This window comes from Schistocerca gregaria, chromosome 1 (genome assembly GCF_023897955.1).
Source record: "Schistocerca gregaria isolate iqSchGreg1 chromosome 1, iqSchGreg1.2, whole genome shotgun sequence".
Classification (NCBI taxonomy): domain Eukaryota; kingdom Metazoa; phylum Arthropoda; class Insecta; order Orthoptera; family Acrididae; genus Schistocerca; species Schistocerca gregaria.
The window spans coordinates 163000220-163022990 of record NC_064920.1 but is presented as its reverse complement, the minus strand read 5'-3'; the positions used below and the strand labels follow the sequence as shown (position 1 = coordinate 163022990).

General features: G+C 41.4%; 1 protein-coding gene across 1 annotated transcript in view; it reads right to left on the bottom strand.

Moving 5' to 3' along the window:
• The window catches only part of LOC126335542 (sodium/potassium-transporting ATPase subunit alpha-like), a 154299-nt gene that overhangs the window by 10378 nt on the left and 121150 nt on the right, over window positions 1-22771 (bottom strand). Inside the window, exon 8 of the mRNA XM_049998975.1 lies at window positions 19926-20198. Coding sequence (XP_049854932.1) covers window positions 19926-20198 — 273 coding nt within the window. The remainder of the gene's footprint in view (window positions 1-19925; window positions 20199-22771) is intronic.

Sequence of the window (22771 nt, the reverse complement as noted above, 5' to 3'; positions counted from 1 at the left end):
TCCCTAGTACACACCTTACCAATTACCCTCATTCTATAGATACCACACAACGGCTTATAAATTTATGCCTACCATAATCCAAACGCTTAATCTGCCCACAGATTCTTTATCCTGAGAATGTCTTTCAGCTGTGAAGTGAAAGTTTATGTGAAGTGCTTCATTTTAACGAACGTTGCGGTTTCATTTTCATTTTAAAGACTTAAATGTCCATTTTTGTATTTTTATCTTTATGTGTCTGACTTTCTATTTTCCTCATTAATCATTAAACGAAGGAAACTACTCTGTACATTTGTAATCAACTGTACATTCTATTTTAAAATATTTTTAACTTTTTGCAACTATAAATATGTTTTCTCATTTCTTCATTAACTTTTGTAAATGCCCTAGGCTGGAGTGTTGGGTGCATACTGCTGGCAGCTCCTCCCCCCCCCCCCCCCTCCTCTTTCCTCATGCCTCCCATATGGAACGAGTGGAGATGAAATAACAAAAAAGAAAAAAAAATGCTTACGTGAGACATAGAGACTAACATCTTTCTTATTCAATTTATTTTTATTGACAAGTGCTGTCTTCATCTTGGGGTTGAAGCTTTTTTCTTCCGTGTTTGCTTTAACAATACGTATGCTTTTGGATAGGGTCCGCCTTTAGCTAAACACAATTTTGTTTTTTAACATAAACATGTTTCACTGAAGTTACAGCATCTTCAGTGGGCTTTTAGTTTTCATCTGTTAATGATAAAGAGTGTTTCTTGCTGTTTGTATACATGTAGCAATTAGTTTTTAAATCGTAATTACAGATATTTGAAAATTTATGTATTTTTCAAATTCAGTGAATTCGTAATTTATGTGTTTTTTCAAATATCTGTAATTACGATTTAAAAACTAATAGCTACATGTATACAAACAGAAAAGAACACTTTTTATCTTTAACAGATGAAAAATAAAAGCCCACTGAAGATGCTGTAATTACAGTGAAACATGTTTGGGTTTAAAAAAAATTGTGTTTTGCTAAAAGCAGGCCCTATCCGAAAACATACGTAAGTGCCGTCTTCGCTTTTCGATTAATTTTCAACCCAAAATTTTCATGGCTGTACTCCAAAACGCCAAAGTTTTTTGTTAGTGGTATGTGTAACTTTTAAGTATACACTCACTCCAGCTTTGAGCAGTTAAAATGACTTAATGTCCAAACTGAAATATTGGAAATTGTAGTAAATACTTCAGCCGATGGTGAATATGACGTAAATGAAAAAAAAAAATTGCACGACGCTGTGATAACACCATAAATACAATTGTGATGTTATAGTGCCCATTTCAATGAGCGACTTCTCGTTACTTTTACAAAATTTAGTTGCTTTCCTGTCCAAGGCAATGTTCGATATTGACAAAAGTTCAGTCTTTCTTAGAGAATTGGCGCAACAAGTACACTGCGAGCAGATAATACGACAAGGGCCATTCACAACTCACAACTCAATAATGATCTCATCTACACTATTTCATGCATGACGCTCTTCAGATATGCGAAACTTCATTGTTCCTTCATAGTTCGTGGTGCCATCTACTCACGTTGCACAAAATCGTCATTCCCGCCTTTTCTCATCTCAGAATACAGAAAATAATTTCCTTGTTCCTACCACAAATTCGTTGAGCTGCATTTTCTGCTCGCATCCTTCATTTCATTTACAATTCACTCACGAAACAGGTATCTTCAAAACCCTCGTCCGATCGATCTTGAATACATTATAGCAGTGTGGTACCGTTAACAGATATCAATGAAGTACACGGAAAATATCGAATAAAAGCTTGTATCGTGGTATGGGTAAAGTAAGTATTACAGTTTCGCGAAAATGGTCGCCCAGATGCACTTGCCCAGTTCGTAGACGTCCTTTTAGCTGGAGTATAGCCATCAGTGGGCTGCTGATTTCTCTTCCGCATCTGTCGCAAAGCGCTGTCCGGCCAAAAATTTCTTCATGGGACCAAACAAATGAAAGGCCGACGGTGCACGATGCGACCTGTACGGTGGACGCCGGAACACCTCCCACCAAAATTTGGAGATTTTCTCACGAACTAGGGCAGCAACATTGTGGGGCGAGCATTGTCGTGAAAAAGTCTGACATCATCAGCATTAATGTTGTGGCGTTTGTCACGAATGGCACGACGCAACTTAACTGAAGTTTTAATGTAGGTTGTGGCATTGACAGTGGTCCCGCATTCAACAAAGTCCACCAATAACACACCTCGCATATCCCTGAACCCTGTCAAAGAACTTCGTAAAACATTGAGACACTTTGAATTTTGTATGTCCTGGGGAACCAGCACTTTTCCACTCCACAGAGACGCCTGCTTGGTTTCGGACGTGTAGTGGTACGCCCACGACGCATCACCAGTGATGATTCCTTTCATAAAGTCACGCCCTTCTGCGGCATAACGCATTAAGTGATCGAAGCATGTCATCATTCGCTGGCCCTTGTAATTATCTGTCAGGTTCTTGGGCAGCCAACGAGCACTAACTTTACGAAATTTCAACGTGTCGTGAACAGTGTCGTACACCGCACCGTAGGAAATATTGAACTGCTACGATAACGGGGGCAGCTGCACACGCCTGTCGTTCAAAATTGCTGCCTCAATGGCTCCGACAGTCTGCGGAATTGCAGCTATAGCCTGCCGCCCGGAGCGTGGCGAATCACTAAGGTTCACGCGGCCCTCTTTGAAGAATGCACGCCACATCACTTAAGATTTACAGGATCATAATGCATACCACCTGGAGACATTTCTACCGTCCATCCAGTCGTTTCAATACAAGTAACGCATGTCCCTGTGAATTTCACTCGATTTATGTCCTTTGGTCCACAACATCGAACTACACTTTGCTGCTCTTCACAAGATAAAGTCAGTAACATTGGTGCAATTTTCGTTTCGCTGTTCGGGCTTCTCACGTTAGAGATGCTCATGAAAACAAAATACCCTATATAGCGCAAACTTCGGACTATTTCGTCGTGAAATTTAAAGACTCGACATGGAATAAGGGGAGAGAAGAATGCGTATTTGTGTGTTACTTTCCAATCCTACCTCGTATTTATTACAATCTTCTTTCAGCCCATCTCCTCCTCCCCCTATCTGCGTCCATCTCTGTCTTCTCCCTCCCTTTTCCTTCTATCTTCTCCTATCCCGTTTTCTCTCCGCGTCGTGACCCCTGCCGCATAGGAGGCGGCTAGTTCTTACCCTCTAGGTACTTCCTTCCCGATAGTAAGTGCTTTCGTTGAAATCGATACGGGGGTTTAGGAGGAGCTTATCACCGGTAGCTTTTCCCAAGTATGCACGTGTCACATACATTTATATATATTTAATGTATTCACACATACTTGTACGCACTGTTCATCTGTACCTCCAGTGAATTTCGCCCTGCAGTTTGAATTTCGCCCTGCAGTTTCGCTTTCACGCAACTCTATGATTATTACATCAAATCATTTAAACTATGTATCATAAAATGATATAATTTTGTAGGTACATTCAGCAGCATATGTGGATACTCTCTGCGAAAAGTGTTGTGAACTGAGTTAATGGTAGAGAAGTAATAAATTTGAACGTCATGCTTGATCTACATCTACATCTACATCTACATGACTACTCTGCAATTCACATTTAAGTGCTTGGCAGAGGGTTCATCGAACCACAATCATACTATCTCTCTACTATTCCACTCCCGAACAGCGAGCGGGAAAAACGAACACCTAAACCTTTCTGTTCGAGCTCTGATTTCTCTTATTTTATTTTGATGATCATTCCTACCTATGTAGGTTGGGCTCAACAAAATATTTTCGCATTCGGAAGAGAAAGTTGGTGACTGAAATTTCGTAAAAAGGTCTCGCCGCGACGAAAAACGTCTATGCTGTAATGACTTCCATCCCAACTCGTGTATCATATCTGCCACACTCTCTCCCCTATAACGCGATAATACAAAACGAGCTGCCCTTCTTTGCACCCTCTCGATGTCCTCCGTCAATCCCACCTGGTAAGGATCCCACACCGCGCAGCAATATTCTAACAGAGGACGAACGAGTGTAGTGTAAGCTGTCTCTTTAGTGGACTTGTTGCATCTTCTAAGTGTCCTGCCAATGAAACGCAACCTTTGGCTCGCCTTCCCGACAATATTATCTATGTGGTCCTTCCAACTGAAGTTGTTCGTAATTTTAACACCCAGGTACTTAGTTGAAATGACAGCCTTGAGAATTGTACTATTTATCGAGTAATCGAATTCCAACGGATTTCTTTTGGAACTCATGTGGATCACCTCACACTTTTCGTTATTTAGCGTCAACTGCCACCTGACACACCATACAGCAATCTTTTCTAAATCGCTTTGCAGCTGATACTGGTCTTCGGATGACCTTACTAGACGGTAAATTACAGCATCATCTGCGAACAACCTAAGAGAACTGCTCAGATTGTCACCCAGGTCATTTATATAGATCAGAAACAGCAGAGGTCCCAGGACGCTTCCCTGGGGAACACCTGATATCACTTCAGTTTTACTCGATGATTTGCTGTCTATTACTACGAACTGCGACCTTCCTGACAGGAAATCACGAATCCAGTCGCACAACTGAGACGATACCCCATAGCTCCGCAGCTTGATTAGAAGTCGCTTGTGAGGAACGGTGTCAAAAGCTTTCCGTGGTCTATCATGCATTCAGTGTTTATGACGTCGTATCTCCTGAACTTGGTGTCACATTCAATGGCGTGTGTGAATCCTGCCTGCAAAACATGTCACGAATACAGCTAGTAGTAAAGAAATAATAAATTAAAAAGGTCATGCTTCATGCGGCAGTTTTACTGCATTAACAGCGAAAATATAGTAACCGATAATTTTTTTCCTTTCTTAATTTTGTGCTGGTCGTCAGGAAAAAGTTTCGTAAAGGTATGAAATTATGTGTAAAGTGTGTTCCAAGTCACTAAGTGGTCTCGTTCTCAAATAGGGGATAAATAAACCTGGATAATTCGCACGTCGCTGCTTTTTGACCCCCACTCGCAACCCTTTGGTAGATATGTGGTTCTTACCCCCACAGTGATTATTTCCAGACAGTAAGTTTGGTTGAAATCGGTCCAGTAGCTTAGCAGGAAAAGTGGAACACACATACATACAATTTTACAAGCTGTGTGGATTAATGTGGATTGTATCCACCTATAGTCTTCATTAGAGCTTGAACCCGGATGGGGACACTTTCAATGAGGTGTCTAAATGTCTGTGAGGAAATGGCAGCTTACTCTTTCTCAAGAGGCGATACGAGAGAAGGTTGTGATGATGGACGCTGGGTCTGGAGTGAGTCCGGCGTCCTAACTCACACAGATATGATAGACTCAGTTCAGGTAGGGGCTCAGAGCAGGCCAGTCCATTTCAGGAATGTTATTGTCGACAAATGGTGCTTTATGACAGGATGCGTTGTTATGAAATAGAATGAGTCATGGTCTCCGAACTGTCACTCTGCTGTACACACTACACAATACTGTAAAATGTGTTCATATTGTTCTGCATTTAGCGTTTTCTTAAGTGCAATAATGGGCCACAGTCTACCTACAAAAAAAAAAGAGCACCCCCATACCGTAACACCACCTCCTCCGTAGTTCTCATTTGGCACTAACATGAGGACAGGTAATCTTCTCCAGGGATTCACCAAAATGAAACACTTCCATAGCGGTAAAGCGTCATTCACCACTCGTTTTCAGTCGCCCACTGTCCAGAGGCGTCCACGTTTATACGACGTCAAGTGTGGCTTCGCATTGACTACAGAAATGTCTAATTTATGAGGTGCTTGTCGACTATTTTTCTCCACACTTTTTACCTCCCTAGGCGCAGTCATCATGCTAACTGGTGTGCTGGTAAGCACTCTGCAGCTCTGCAGGCCCCGCGAGCACGCAGAAGTGCCGCGCCACGACGTGGCGTCGACTCGACTAATGCCTGAAGCAGTGCTGCAGGGAATTGACACCATGGAGCCTTCATGGCGGTCAGCAGGACAATGCGACACACCACACGTCCAGAATTGATACGGAGTGGCCGCAGCAACACTCTTCTGAGTTTTAAACACTTCCGCTGACCACCAAACTCCACAGGTATGAACATTATCGAGCATATCTGTGATGCCTTGCAACGTGCTGTTCAGAAGAGATCTCCATCCCTTCGTACTCTTATGGATTTATGGGCAGTCCTGCAGGATTTATTGTATCATTTCGCTCCAGCACTACTTCAGACTTTTATTTTCACAAGCCCGTCTTGATCACATAGATTTCTTTACACTTTACACTTTCGTCTTATCGCCATCTTCAGATCTGTTGTAAATATAAATATTGTATAAGCGGCCAGGTTCAATTAATTAAGATTAAATCTATACAAGTCTTAGTGATGCATGACATATAAAATATTTATAGCCATGTATGGCAGTCATACATACCGTTAAAATGTTCTGATATAAATCATTGTCAAGTTCAAAAATGGTTCAAATGGCTCTGAGCACTATGGGGCTTAACTGCTGAGGTCATCAGTCCCCTAGAACTTAGAACTACTTAAACCTAACTAACCTAAGGACAACACACACATACATGCCCGAGGCAGGATTCGAACCTGCGACAGTAGCGGTCGTCCGGTTCCAGACTGTAGCGCCTAGAACCGCTCGGCCACTCCGGCTGGCAATCATTGTCAAGTCATACATGTGCGTGCTAATACTCAGATTGCGTCAGTGTTTATACAGAAACCTAATACCAGCAGAGAGCACTTTAGCCAGAGTACACAGTTAACCAGTGTCGCCAATATAAAGATTAAAATGCGGTATGCATTGTCTTTAGCTCTTTTTTTCCTTGGCTAAACGATCGTCTGTCATTAAAAACATATACTGACATACTATATGTGAAATTAGACTCATACTTAAAATCTATAAAATACTGTAATATCTCTTTGTATTCGAAGAATTATTCTGATACAGTTCTACCCTTGAATGACGTTTACTAATTTTTTATCTTCATACTCGCAGAATCCATGCGCAAAGTAGTTTCATACAATAGCTATGCCATGAGCGCATAATTATGGTGGTTGTTAGAAAAAAGCTTCCGAGATTGTCTTCGTGCCGATTAGCCTGAGCTTTGTTTGAAGAATTGTAATCTGAATATAGAGATTTATGACAAAAGATAACTGATGCGAAATTGTACGATTAAAAGGGAAATATATATATTGCTTCTTCATACAAAAGGTGTGTAACAATTTACATTATTTGACATTTGAGAATTAATGATATTCATCGATATATTGCGTAGTTGTTAATCAGAAGGGAACTTCTGAAAGACTGGATACGAACTTGCATTTAATAATACAAGTGCTCCATTACTTCTTCGGAAGGTTAAACTTCATCAAAGCTAAATATCTGTTTGATCTGAGGTTTCCCGACTGATTATACAACGTTCCCAAAAATACGAGGCATTTTATTTGTACAGATTAGCAGACTGCCGCAAAGCACGAGCCTTCAGAGAAGAAGAATTATCGCCTCATTTCATTCTAATAAGTAAAATTTCTGAATCATTTTGAGTGACTGAGCTATGACTGTGTTTCCTATCATGAATGATTGATTGCTCGAACGAATTGAGAACTACATAGATAGGAGGAAAAATTACAGTGGCGCCAGTGTGACAGGACTCTCTTGAACTGTTATATAATATATGTATTTTTTGTTTCATGAAAACCAACGAGAACAAGAGGTAACTAATCCGAAGAGAGATTCGGTGCCCATAGTAAAAGGTTGCTGATACCAAGGAACGATTTCAACTATTGGACAAGACCTATACTGCAGAACAAGGCCAGATAATTATAATTTTTACGTTCTGTAGTTAAATAGTTTGAAATTAATTTAGAAAGAACTTTTTTCCAGGTAGTAGTTAGATTGTAGAACTGTGTATCGTGTAACTTTCGTATCTGGACATTTGAAAGTTAAGTGTGTCTACGACAGTAAATTTGAAACTGTATTTAGTGACTAGAACCTGATATTGACAGTTATTTAATGGTATTGACTAGAGCGGCATTTTAAATGTCATTGAATCAGCAACGAGACGTGCAACAGCCTTGAGCTGTTTGCGCAAAAGCAGAGGCCACGGTTAGCAATTCTGAGACTGTTGTGGCTAGCGGTAGCAATATAAATAATCCCGCTGGTTCAGAAAACATTCATACAACAGCTCATCAAACTGTTGTTGACCCATTAATTGTTATTATGCAACAGTTGTATCTATTAGCCGAAAATGTGTCAAACCTTGCGAAGGCTCAAGTCGAAATAAAACGAGACTTATCCATTATACAGTCTGAAGTGAAACGAGACTTGTCCGTTGTACAGCGAGATTTTGCAGAAGCCCAAGCGGAAGTAAAACGAGACTTATCCGTTATACAATCTGAAGTAAAACGAGACTTATCAGCCATACAAAATGAACTCCAAAATCAATTAGCCGAAAATCAAACAGAATTACAAAATTAATTAAGAGCAACCTTTATCGAATTATATCAGAGATTAAATACCCAGATACAGGAAATAAAAGAACAGGCAGAAAGGACGGAACAGAATCTTATTGCTCAAATTGAGCAGGTCCGCCAACAATGCCAAGAAAACAACAGTAAATTAAAAGCGGAACTAACCGAATATGTATCCGTCAAAATTGACACGATACAAAGCAAGTAGAATTGTTTCCTCGTAATACAATCTCAAGAGGACATACAGTGCTCAGTAGCTATGATACTAGAAATTATAGAATCCCAAGATAATCTAAAGAAGCAATTTGACGAAGTGAAGGAAAAACAGACGACAGTGGAACATACTCGTAGAATGAACGTACTTGCGGGGAAAGTTTTCAGAAATGACATTAGAGCGGCAAAATTTCCTTCGGAAACGATACAAAAAACTGTGAAAGTAGCTTTACAGTCAATTTCAAAGAGTTCAGAGGAGAATTTTTTCAACAAACGGTTAAAGGAAGTTCGTGAACAACTTGGCGAAGAGTTCTCGCGTTGGAAAGAAAATATATAAAGATCACTAAATCTCTCGCAGGAGGATTTAGAAACAGCGAGAAGTAGGAAACAAAATTCTCAATCTGCGCGTGACATTCCGTCCACGTCAAGACCCGATGTAGACAGAACTGGAACGTCGCAAGTTAGATTCGATATAACGGATAGCCACAGGGAAGAGTACGAGCAGTATGATTTTTGGAATCATAGTACCGTTGAGGAAAAGTTGATTAAACAGAGACAGTTTCAAATCTTTAACCCTGACAAAAAGAATGTTCATCCTGTAGTCTTTATTCGAAGTTTCAGAGGTATATTTCCACGATCTTGGATAGAATGGCAAAATATTGGTTTTGTATCTGAAAACATACAAGGATCAGGAGCATTGTGGGCATCCGAACAAACATCTTCTTGTATGTGCTACAAAGAATTTGAGCAGGCTTTTCTAGCAAAATATTGGTCTGCGGGAATACAAGAAAGACTTAGGCAGGAAGTATTATATTTTGAGCCTTTCTCATTTTCTAGAGGATCTATAAAGAGATATTTTGAGAAATACATTAATAAATCTTTGTATTGGGATGTACCGATTCCTTTGACGGGTATACATAGTGTACTCAAGTCCAGACTACCCACCAGTATAAGGAATCAACTGTTATATATAAATGATAAGGATATAGACTCATTTATGACTACGCTTGATCATATTGATGTAATTGAGGAGGACAATAAAAGGTCAAGAGAAATGTCATATCAAAGAAGAGCAAATAGAAGCGAATGCGAGCTGCAACTCGAATGGAAATGGCAGTAATGGTAGCAGTAAAAACAATCATAACCAACTACACTATCCGAGGAGACTTAGAAATGGACAAAATGCAAACAATAATTATGACCATAACGGAAACTTTACTTTAGTAATGGTGCAGCGAGGGGCTGTTTTAGAAACAATAGGAATTTTAATCGATATAATTCAATGTATGGCAACACAAGACAGTTCTACCAACAGTAGCAGAACAACAACAATAACTACACGAATCAAGCAAGACAATATAGACCGAATTCACCACAACAACCGATAATCACTGAAGTAGCTGAAGAGACAAACACCAATCAGACCAACAATCAGTCTAACTACACATGACCGCATCGTGCCCCGGGGGAGCGGTCAGGGGATGTGTTAGGGGCGAAACAGTAAAATTAGAGTTGTTAAGATATGATGATGGTGAGCTGTTGACTGAAGAGTTAACAAAGGATTTAATAACGTGTCATAATGACAGATCGAGTGTTCCGGTATCGGAAGTATTCGTTGAAATAGAGGAAGTTCTAACGAATGTGATATTAGACTCTGCCGCTTCCGCCAATGTCATCTCAGGCGATCTTCTTAGGAGAATTATTAGGAAGAAGAAGGTACCAATTTTGTCGGTACAGAACTGCAAAATCATCGAAGCTGTTGGAGCATGCTCTCCCAATGTCAAAATACAAACACAATTAGAGATGACAATGGGAAATGTAGCAATAAAATTCACGTTCCTTGTAGCGCAGAAGTTATTACTAGACCGTATTCTTGGCATTGGGAGTATGCAGAAGTACGATTGCCAGATTGATTTTTTGGAAGGAGTAGTTAAATGTAGATTAAATGGAGAAGAGATAGCACTAGATTTCTAGTGAATCAAATCAGCTCACCGGAGAACAAAGGCAGCAGCTCCATTATTTGTTAGAGGCATATGAAGAGATTTTTGATGAGAAACCAGGAATTATTAAAGGGTATATTTGTCACCTTCAAGTGAAGCCACATCAGACTTACTGTTACACGCACTATACGATCCCCTGGCGTTTAAAATAATCTGTTCAAAGGGAGATAAATAGAATGTTAGAATGGAACTTGATGGAGCCATCAACTAGTCCATATTGTTCTCCGCTCTTAGTCGTTCCAAAACCTGGAAGCAACGTAAGATTAGTTCTGGATGCGAGAGGGATTATTAAAATAATAGTATCTGTAAGAACTCATCCGGAAAATATAGATGAATTAATTCAAAATTTCCAGGATGTTTCGTACTTAACTAGTGTTGATTTGAGAAGTTCCTACTGACAGGTCCAAATGGATGAAGAATCTAGGAAATATACCGCATTTATCTATGAGGGGAGAAGATACCAATTTAGAGTTGTCCCGTTCGGAATTAATATTAGTGCCGGAATATTTATTTCAGCGTTGGAGTATCTTCTTGGACAAGAATTGTGTAGTCGTATAACTGTGTTTGTTGACGACTTATTAATAGCCACGAAAACATGGGAAGAGCATGTGCATATTTTGGAAAGGATTTTTGCTGTTTTCAAGAAAGCCGGAATTACAGTAAACTTACAGAAGTCTCATTTTGCTTTACCACAAATTAAATTCTTAGGACATATGATAGATGCGAAAGGTATCCTGCTACCGAGAAGAAGATAAGTGCAATCGCTCCAGACAAATGCCGGGATGGTTCCTTTCAAAGGGCACGGCCGACTTCCTTCCCCGTCCTTCCCTAATCCGATGAGACCGATGACCTCGCTGTCTGGTCTCCTTCCCCAAAAACAACCAACAACAACAATTCGAAATTTTCCATCACCACGGAATAAAAGACAGCTGAAAGGATTTATAGGTATGGCATCGTTCTTCCGTCATTTCATAAAGAATCAAGCCATGAATTCTGAGGCATTAAACCGGCTTTTACGGAAGGATGTGCCATGGGAATGGACTGAAGAATGTGAACTAGCTTTTCGAGACATTAAAGACCAACTCATTAACGCATCCTTATTATATCACCCTGATATGAATTGTGAGTTCTGTGTCCACGGATTCATAGCATGTTGGACTGGGTGCTTGTCTCTTCCAAATAAGGAAAATAAAAGGGGGTACCAACATTCTACGGTCGTAGGTTCGAATCCTGCCTCGGGCATGGATGTGTGTGATGTCCTTAGGTTAGTTAGGTTTAAGTAGTTCTAAGTTCTAGGGGACTGATGGCCATAGATGTTAAGTCCCATAGTGCTCAGAGCCATTTGAGCCAACCAACATTCTGCCCGATAGCATTTGCTAGTCGAGTGTTATCGCCCTGTGAAAGAGCCTACCGACCACAGAACTTGAAGCACTTGCGGTTATCTGCGCATTCAAGAAGTTTAAGTATTATCTATATGGTTCGAAAACGATTGTGTATCGTGACCATCAATCAATAAACTTTTTGCAAACATGTAAATTATTAGATCCAAGACTATCACGTTGATCAATGACACTACAACAGTACCAATTTAAAATTATTCATATGTCTGGCAAAAAGAAAATATTATTGCGGATGCACTGTCAAGATCCCCAGAAGGTTTAACACCGGAAATAGAATCAGTAAGTACTTTGGATTTGCCAGTATAACTGTTGCAGGACAATATCTACAAAACTTATTATGTACATCTTTGTAGAGATATGGGAAATTTACAACGAAAAGACCCTCGATGGAAGAAGATAATTCAGCTAAAGGAACAACAAAATTCAAGGGCTAGTTTAGATCATTATAAATTAGTAAATGGAGTATTATTCTTCAGATGTGGGAAGGACAACAATCCACGGTGGTGTGTATGAATCCCGAGGGAATAGGAGGAAAAATTAATTTGGTTTACCCACTTATCATGGCGACATTTTGGTGAAATTAAATGTGCCAATAAAATAGGAACATACTGTTATTTTACGAATATTCAGATAAAAGTGCACCAGACAATACAAAATTGTTTACTTTGTCAAAAGGCAAAACCAGATAATAGAGGTAGTAAGCATGTACTACATTCAATTATTCCACGAGAGCCAAGGGCGTTAATTTCGTGTAATATCTGCTGCCCTCTCCCACGATCAAGAGGAGGAGTCAAATTCATGGTTGGGTCCTTTGATGTTTTTACAAAATATGTAACTATATCCATTAAAGTGTGCTACTGCCAGAGCTGCTGTTTTGAGATTGGTGCGTGACTATCTTCCGCATGTAGGTTTACCGAAATCCATAATTACAGATAAAGCCAGAATTTTTACCGGATTTAAATGGAAGCAAACATTAACACAGCTTGGTATTCGACAATTTTTGACATTATGTTATCATCCATAAGGTAATCCAATAGCACCAGTTTTCCGAGAATTAAACCGATTCATGCGTACATACTGTCACAGTAAACATTTGTGAGAATTTGAACAAATATTTAAAAATCTGACACATACCTCAACTAACTTTACCCCTACAGAGTTTATGTTTAGTCAGATTGAAAAGAACTTCTGGATAAATCATCTGCCAAAGTACGAAGACCAGAATTTAAAATGGGAGGAAAAGATTCGACTCGCACTTGTCAATTTAATTAAAAAGGCAATACAACGGAAATTGACATATGATAAACGGATTCACCGGATTCAGACGTTTCATCTTGGAGAAGGGTTTTATTGAGGTGACACATCCATTCCTCGAAACTGATGAAGAACATAAAGAAATAGAATCCTATTTATACTGGACCATATGTTATTGTAAATATACCAAATCCTGGATCATATTTGTTGGCATATCCCGAATATAAAAGAGTAAAGGGATTATTCCCACATAATGATATTAAGAAATTTTTTGAACGACCGTAGATCTGTTATACCAAATATGGAGAAGAATTTTGAGTGGAATTTGACTATGAGTCGAATGTGTATATAAATATCAAGATGTTTATGTTGTTTAAAGGGTAAGAGACAGTGAGATTACTCCTGTGATAGTTTAGCACAAAATTTTAAGATAGGTTGAAGAATTTGTTAATTACTAGAGTTTGTAAGTGTGGACTATGAGCAGAAGCCATAGTGATGTACAATGGAAGTGCATCTACATTGCCTCAAGACACGGCACTTATGTGAGAATTGCGTGCGAAACTTGAACAGTGCGGAATATGTAGGTAAATGCGCTGTGTGTATGATGTGCGCCGTTCGCGCGAGAAAACAAATGAACTGTGAAATGAAGCAACCGTCGATAATATCACTACTGCAAACAATTGAAGAAACTCTCTGGTTGCGCGAGAGAAAATTATTGTAATTTTTAGATTTTCATTATGACTTCTCTACCAGGAGAATTAATTTTTAATTAGCATTTTAAGAATAGCAGTTTGTGGGTTTCATATTATGGACATAATTGTTGAAATACATTTCATAAATGTTCATGAGAGAATGAAGAAGATTATGCGAGTGGATGATTTGTTAAATAAACATACGTCATCATTAATGATATTTATTTGCAGGTGGATCTATAAAACAATTAATTATAAGAATAATGAAAATTTTTCAGAGAATTTTTGCTATAAATTATTCCTTTTGTCGAGACAGTGTCATATGCCTATGTTTAAAATTTTTCATCAGGTGTAAACTTCAATTTTATCCATAATTTCGTAATTAAAAGCAAGCCTCGGACAGCTTCAATGCTCTACTTCCATCTGCACTATAACAAAACAAAGATTACATGTATAAAAAAAATTGAGAGGAATACATTCGATATGAGCTACAACAAAATTTAAAGGCCCATTGTCTATTTGGCAAAGTTTTGGACAATCAGCAGTTGTAATGCAAAACAGCTTTGGTATTTAGGACTACAAAAAAATTCGTGATTGTTAGGACTGATGGATGTTCCAGTCTAGTACAAATGGAAGAATATAAGAATCCACTCCGATTTTGAGTTGAACGATTAAATATGGACTTCGTTGCCTTAATCCACTCTCTTCCAGGGGTTTATTCAGTCAGAACCTTTTCTTATTCCACTTTAAACCTGTTCCATGTTCACGTCCCTGACCATCTGTTCCTGAGATCATCTTGCTGTTTCTACGGCACTTTACCAGCTTCTTTTTTCCTTGGCTAAACGACCGTCTGTCATTAAAAACATATACTGATATACTAAATGTGAAAGTAGACTCATACTAAAAATCCATAAAATACAAATAATATACAATACAGCCCTTAGCCTGGTTAGGTAACATACAACTTTTATGAATGCCAGTATAAAAAAAATAAAAATAAAAATCACAAGATCTTCTATACTAAGATCAGTTAACAGTGAACGAAATCGTAATACAATTAATAAATTAGTGACCCTTAATTAAAAACAGAAAATTGATAATCGATATTATATTAGAATGTAGTATCGATGGTGAATATGTCATGACTTCTCTGCATAAATTCCTTGTTTTCCTGTGGTTGAGCTTATGAGGACGGCCCAGTCTCCTTGTCGCCGGCGGCCGGCACACGCCAACCCGCTGGGGTTCTCCACTCTACTCAAATAAGTAGGTCTCTGAATATATCAAAGTAAGCATTCAGATTCAACTCGTTCTGTTCATTGAGCAGTAATTCCGGTTGCTGTTTCCTGTGCACAGAAATGTCCATTTCTTCGAGCAAGTTCATTAACTGTTCCTTTGGCGCCCTATGCAACTTTTTGACATTACTATCTATACGTCCTACCGAATGCCTTTCTCTTTCCAAATGTGTACCGAAAGCACTCTTATTTTGATTATATGTATGTTCTCAGATCTGAAGATGGGTCAGAAATTGTAAAGAAATCTATGTGATCAAGAAGGACTTGTGAAAATAAAAGTGCTCAAAATAAAAATGATCGCGGACTCATATACAGACTTTATGTCTTCAGTTGCCTACCTGAGACATTAGTCGAGTCCATGCCATGTCGGGCTGAGGCACTTTTGCGTACTTTGGGTCCTACGTGATATTAGGCAGGGTACCAGTTTCTTTGACTCTTCAGTGAAAAACGTTCTCTCTCTCTCTCTCTCTCTCTCTCTCTCTCTCTCTCTTAAAGCTGTGTTAAATCAAACATTCTCCCACCTTGTAATGTTTGTTATGCTGTTTGAAGTATACAATGTGGGAAGCGGAGTAGAAATGCACTTCTCCAATTATTTTCTGCCATGGTCTTGCAGACATTATTTCAAAAATGAAGAGGTACTAGTTAGAAGATAGAATGAATCACATAAATATAGTATTACGTCATGTCAGAGCTGAGTTTTTCCGATCTTGGGGAAGCGGCGTCTTTCGAGTTTATAAGGAAACGAATAAAGGAGCGAAGCATATTTCAACATTTTACACTGATGGTAAAGGATCGATTAAACTCAAGTAAATCAGTTTAGTGGCAAGGCATTCGTTTCGTGAATACAATGTTCTCGGGCATTCAGCTCCATCAAGTGGTTAAAACACCTTGAGCTTTGGACTAGGCACTTATTGGCACCCCGTCGGAGGTTCGAGTCCTCCCTCGGGCATGGGTGTGTGTGTCGTCCTTAGCGTAAGTTAGTTTAAGTCAGGTTAAGTAGTGTGTAACCTTAGGGACCGATGACCTCAGCAGTTTGGTCCTATAAGACCTTACCACAAATTTCATTTTTTTACTTATGGCCAACTGTCAAATGGAACGACTTCTGATTAATTTTCTTTTCCTGTATTGTTATTTGCCCCCCCCCCCTCGCCTAATCCATGTGAGGAGCGAGGGGGGGGGGGCGTTGACTGGCAGCAGCACAGTCAACCCACTCTTCAGCCAGTAGACATTATTCTCTAACCTAGGCGCTGGACATAAAGCAAGGAGAAATATTTACTCATGAATTATTTTAAAAAATGATGTTAATGCGAGAAAGTACGAAATAATTCAGGAATAGTTTAAAAATAGTGATAAAAATGTAGACAGACAGCACAGTTAAAACAACTGAAAAAACACCTGAAGAACAATTATCACTTGAAAAACACTCAAAATGACGGAAGAGGGAGTGGCAGTTCAAAATGAAGCACTTTAGACGTTTACTAAAACTAGAAAAGGACCTGCCCTGGGGTGGTTGATTGTTAATGAAAAGAAAGGTTGGTATGGAGGGAGATAAGAGAGTGGTGGTGATCATGACTGAGGACTGGTAAGAGATGGTGACGAGACAGGGCTGGCTGTGGAAGACAAGAAGAGCAGGGTAGCTGGTATTGGGTTCCAGAAATCTGAGGAGAAAAGGGAGTGGGGGCGACAGGGAAAAGGAGGAGGTGTCGTATCGGGAGACAATGAGAAAGAGAGCCTTTGGAAGAGGGGGGCTGGATAGATTGGCGTGGATTCAGAGTTGGTAGGACGGGAATATGTCAGGGTAGAATTTGTGATCTGGGAGAGGGAGCAGTCGAAATTTCTTTGGGAGAGGACTTGGAGGGTGTGCAGATGGAGAGTTGGTGGGTTGTGTGTGTAGAAGCGCGACAGCGCACTGGGATTGGAAAGGAGAGGCAGCAGAATAGGAATGTTGGGGTCGAGTTTACGGATGGTGTAGGTTGTTTCTAGGTGTTTGATGAGTGAGGAGAGGTGGGAATTTGATGAGGTGGTAAAGGATTTTTGTGGGGGAAGCGAGGTGGAAAGCTTGGCGTTAGAGGATATGGAGAAACTTGTAGAGCTTGAGTGGAGCGGATATCGATTCAACATTTCCTGATGAGCTGCTGTGCAGTCTGTAGGGACTCTACGAGCTTCTGTCTGTGACACAGCGATCGCGAAGTTGAGGCAGGCGCAGTGAACGCGTTTGCCTATGAGTACCACTGACGTCTCATCCGGCAGCTAGAGAGTATATGAGGGCGTACAGTCAATCCATCAGCAGTTCCTCCACTTGACAACGACGAAGAAGCTCTTGCTCGAAAGTTTGTCGAATTTTAACCACTTGACGCGGCAGGAAGCCCAAGAACATTTTATTAAATGTTACTGCCCCGACACTCTGCGTTCGTATATTTTCTTTTCTTGTTACTGATCAAACACGCACACGAAAGCGTGAATGACTCAAAGATTCATTCTTTAATTGGATTTTGACTTTCTAGCGAAAGGTAACATTAGCATTGTTTTTATTTTTTCAATGAAGACTGTCACTGCACACGATGTATGGCGACAGCTCAGCTTTTAGCTTCCACGAAATTCTCTTGCTTGTCGTCTAGGCAACAAATCTAACAACGTTGAATCTGCACTGCAGTTAGGGGTTACATTAATACAACTCACAGTGTTAGTTGTTAGTTCCTTTCACTTTGTTATAGGCACGATCTTGATGGATAAATCAGGGAAATGCGAGCCCACGTTGACACTTACTAACTTTCATTCTTCCCGCACACTATTCGCGAGTGGAACAGTGCAGGTACCGAGTGAGAGTGGTACTGCAGGTGCGAACCCTCCGCAACACACTGTCGGGTGAGTAGCAGAAAACTGGTGTATTGCCGGCCGCTGGGGCGGCGCGGTTATAGGCGCTGCTGCTACAGTCGCAGGTTCGAATCCTGCCTCGGGATGTGTGTGATATTCTTAGGTTAGTTAGGATTAAGTAGGGGACTGATGACCTACATCTACATCTACATGACTACTCTGCAATTCACATTTAAGTGCTTGGCAGAGGGTTCATCGAACCACAATCATACTATCTCTCCACCATTCCACTCCCGAACAACGCGCGGTAAAAACGAACACCTAAACCTTTCTGTTCGAGCTCTGATTTCTCTTATTTTATTTTGATGATCATTCCTACCCATGTAGGTTGGGCTCAACAAAATACTTTTGCGTACGGAAGAGGAAGTTGGTGACTGAAATTTCGCAAATAGATCTCGCCGCGACGAAATACGTCTTTGCTTAAATGACTTCCATCCCAATACGCGTATCATATCTGCCACACTCTCTCCCCTACTACGTGATAATACAAATCGAGCTGACCTTTTTGGACCCTTTCAATGTGCTCCGTCAGTCCCACCTGGTAAGGATCCCATACAGCGCAGCAAAATTCTAACAAAGGACTAACGAGTGTAGTGTAAGCTGTCTCTTTAGTGGACTTTTTTGCATCTCCTAAGTGTCCTGCCAATGATACGCAGCCTTTGGCTCGCCTTCCCCACAATATTATCAATGTGGTCTTTCCAACTGAAGTCGTTCGTAATTTTTACACCCAGGTACTTAGTTGAATTGACAGCCTTGAGAATTGTACTATTTATCGAGTAATCGAATTCCAACGGATTTCTTTTGGAACTCATGTAGATCACCTCACACTTTTCGTTATTTACCGCCAACTGCCACCTGCCACACCATACAGCAATCTTTCCTAAATCGCTTTTCAACTGATACTGGTCTTCGGATTACCTTACTAGACGGTAAATTACAGCATCATCTGCGAACAACCTAAGAGAACTGCTGAGATTGTCACCCAGGTCATTTATATAGATCAGGAATAGCAGAGGTCCCAGGACGCTTCCCTGGGGAACACCCGAAATCACCAGTTTTACTCGATGACTTGCCGTCTGACAGGAAGTCACGAATCCAGTCGCACAAGTGAGACGATACCCCGTAGGCCCGCAGCTTGATTAGAAGTCGCTTGTGAGGAACCGTGTCAAAAGCTTTCCGGAAATCTAGAAATACGGAATCAACTTGAGATCCCCTGTCGATAACGGCCATTACTTGGTGCGAATAAAGAGCTAGCTGCGTTGCACAAGAACGATGTTTTCTGAAACCATGCTGATTACGTATCAATACATCGTTCCCTTAGAGGTAATTCATAATGTTTGAATACAGTATATGCTCCAAAACCCTACTGCAAACCGACGTCAATGATATAGGTCTGTAGCTCGCTGGATTACTCCTACTACCCTTCTTAAACACTGGTGCGACCTGCGCAATTTTCCAATCTGTAGGTACAGATCTATCAGTGAGCGAGCGGTTGTATATGATTGCTAAGTAGGGAGCTATTCTATCAGCGTAATCTGAAAGGAACCTAATCGGTATACAATCTGGACCTGAAGACTTGCCCGTATCAAGTGATTTGAGTTGCTTTGCAACCCCTAAGGTATCTACTTCTAAGAAACTCAGATGTTAAGTCCCATAGAGGGCAGAGCCATTTTGAACAGGTCTATTCCGAGTAGCGGAGAGCGGTGTTACCTCGAGGAGGCCGAAGAGGCGGCAGGGCATGAAGCCGTTGAGTGCCATGACTGTGAAGTAGGCGAAGAAGCCGGCGGCAGCCTGCAGCTGCCCGATGTGGAGGTAGGCGATGCAGATGAGGCGCGAGTTCACCAGCTTGTCGTGCACCGGGTCCCGCGGCCGCCGCGTCATTATGTCCTGCTCCGCCTGCTCGTACGCCAGCGAGATGGCCGGCCACAGGTCGGTGCCGATGTTGATGCACAGGATCGCCATTATGCCCAGAGGCAGCGGCACCTGCAACCGAGCGCCACTGCCGACACATCTGTACGAATCGAGACACAGAGGAATTAGTAACATTAGCTGGCAGTGGGCACTGATTTGTGTCAATGTGGCACGTTGACATTTTGTGCCACATGGTTTCGAATCAGGTGTTTTATCTGCGCATCGCTTGTCATAGTTTCCAGTCGCGACCGCTGGGCCTTTGCTGAGCTGGAGCCTACAGCGCCCTCTGGCTACACGATATAACAGGAGCGCTGGCCCCGAATCAGGTCCCCCCAAATTCTATGTCCCTGCAGATCCGTGAGCGTCATGCACTCCGCCTCGCCTTCCATACACGCCTCCCGTCCCCCACGCAGATCCCCTATGACCTCATTCCTTTCCCCCATCTGCTCCTATTCCTCGAACATATCCGCATCTTATACACCTCCCTCCGCCTTGAACCCCCTCACCCCCTGGGTGCTCCTCTCCTCTCCCATCCCCGCCTACTGCCACGTCTTCACTGTTGTATCCCCCCTACCCTCCATCTCTACATCCTCCATCTTCTTTGCCAAGGTGGCTTCCATCAACTTCCCCTCCCGGATGATGCCCTCTCTCCCTCCATTTATCCCTCCTATCAACTCTGATCCTCACCCCCCTCCTTTCCTCCGTCCTTTCCCTGGGCTCCCTCTTCCTCCCCCCTTCCATCCTGTGTTTTCTCCCTGCCTAACCTCTCCCTACTCTCCCTGTCTCCTTTCTCCCCAACCCCCCCCCCCCCGTCGAGTTCTTTTGTATTCCCCTCCTCTGCCTTCACCACTCCCTGGGCACGTCTGCTTAGCACCCCCCACCCCTCTTATGGATCCTCATCTTCCATTGGCTCTCTTTCCCCCCTCCCCCCTTCGCTCTTCCTCTCCTCCCCACCCCTCCATTTTCTCCTGTCATCTGTCCAGTTTGCCCCCACCTGCTCTCGGCTGTGGTATGTCATATTTGTGCCAACTTTTTAGTGCAGTGTTTAAGTGAGTGTTCAGTGTTGTGCGTCTTTCCACAGTGTTGTGAACAGAAATCTTGCTGTCGCTGGGTGTGCATTTTATATCTCTTGCGAACAGAAATCAGACTGTTCCCGTGTTTTTTTAATTGTCTGTCTATTATTTTTCTGCTTCCTGTCTATTTCATTAGCATTATCAACCCTGTGTTTTATATTTTAAGTTCCAGAATTTTCTGCCGTTTTACCTTTAAGTCACCGATTTTATCGCCAACTGTTATTTTTTATTATCTTCATCTTTTTAAAACAAATTCTGTAGGCTGAAGAGCGGCGTAATAAGCTGTTGCCAGCCCGCTCCCCTTCAGGGGGAATCGAAACTCAATAAAGGAAAAAAGAACCCGAATCAGGGAGTCTTGCAGACAACTCGTTGCAGTCGTCAGTGACGTCGTTCGTTGTCTGGTTCTCTAGCTCGCTGTGTCATTCAGAATTGTATAATGACTTAGGCCACGAATCGGGAATATTCTTTGGAGACTAATTCGAACTGTATCTACGGTACCCTCTTCGCTGTCAATAAAGCTAAGTAACTGTTTTATACTATCTGGCGCTTATTTGTCACTAATCGTTTTCCTGCCACCAGATTTTAGTCACAACCTGGTCACGTCCTACTCCATATTCAAATTATGGTTGCCGCGCCCGGGCAGCCGTAAATGCAGGATTTCCTGCTTAACAGGCAGATGCGCTGACCGCTACGCCATCCGGACAAAGTGGTCACCAAAACCACAAAGACTGCCCTAGCACCCTCCCGTCAGACCCAAATTCTCAACTTAGGCAACACAATATTCACATAGTGCCCCTGCTCTTTAGCCGAAAGAACAGACACCACATATGTAATTAAGGCGATGATGGCCAGTGATCTCCTCAGTGCCGATGCGCACCAGGCTCGAACTCTTACGGTAATCGGCGGAGCCGGCCGTTGTGGCCGTGCAGTTCTAGGCGATCGCTACGGTCGCAGGTTCGAATCCTGCCTCGGGCACGGATGTGCGTGATGTCCTTAGGTTAGTTAGGTTTATTTAGTTCTAGGGGGCTGATGAGCTCAGATGTTAAGTCCCATAGTGCTCGGAGCCATTTGAACCATTGAATCGGCGGAAATGCCGCGGGTAATGAGAATAATGGCAAAGGGATTCTGCATCAGGAGCGTGTGGTATAAGTTGAGAATTTGGCACTGAGGGGAGGCGTCGTAGGGTAGTCCATGAATTTACGATTTCAAGAAGCTACTCCAGAATGGGGTAAAATGAATGTGCGAAACAGAAAATAATAAACGTCAAAATGATGATTTGGTCCTGTCTGACTACCCCCTGAAGCAGATCTTAGGATCTCTTAATTCTATAAATTGCAATATAAACATAAATGAATGGTTAAGGCGACTAATCCTACTAAATGAACGTTGATCCTGCTTATATATTTATTGTAGATTAAAAAAAACCTTTATATTACAAAGTTAACATTTCCTAAGTAAAATTACTTCAAAATTGTTCAAATGGCTTTGAGCACTATGGGACTTAACTTATGAGGTCACCAGTCCCCTAGAACTTAGAACTAGTTAAACCTAATTAGCCTGACGACATCACAC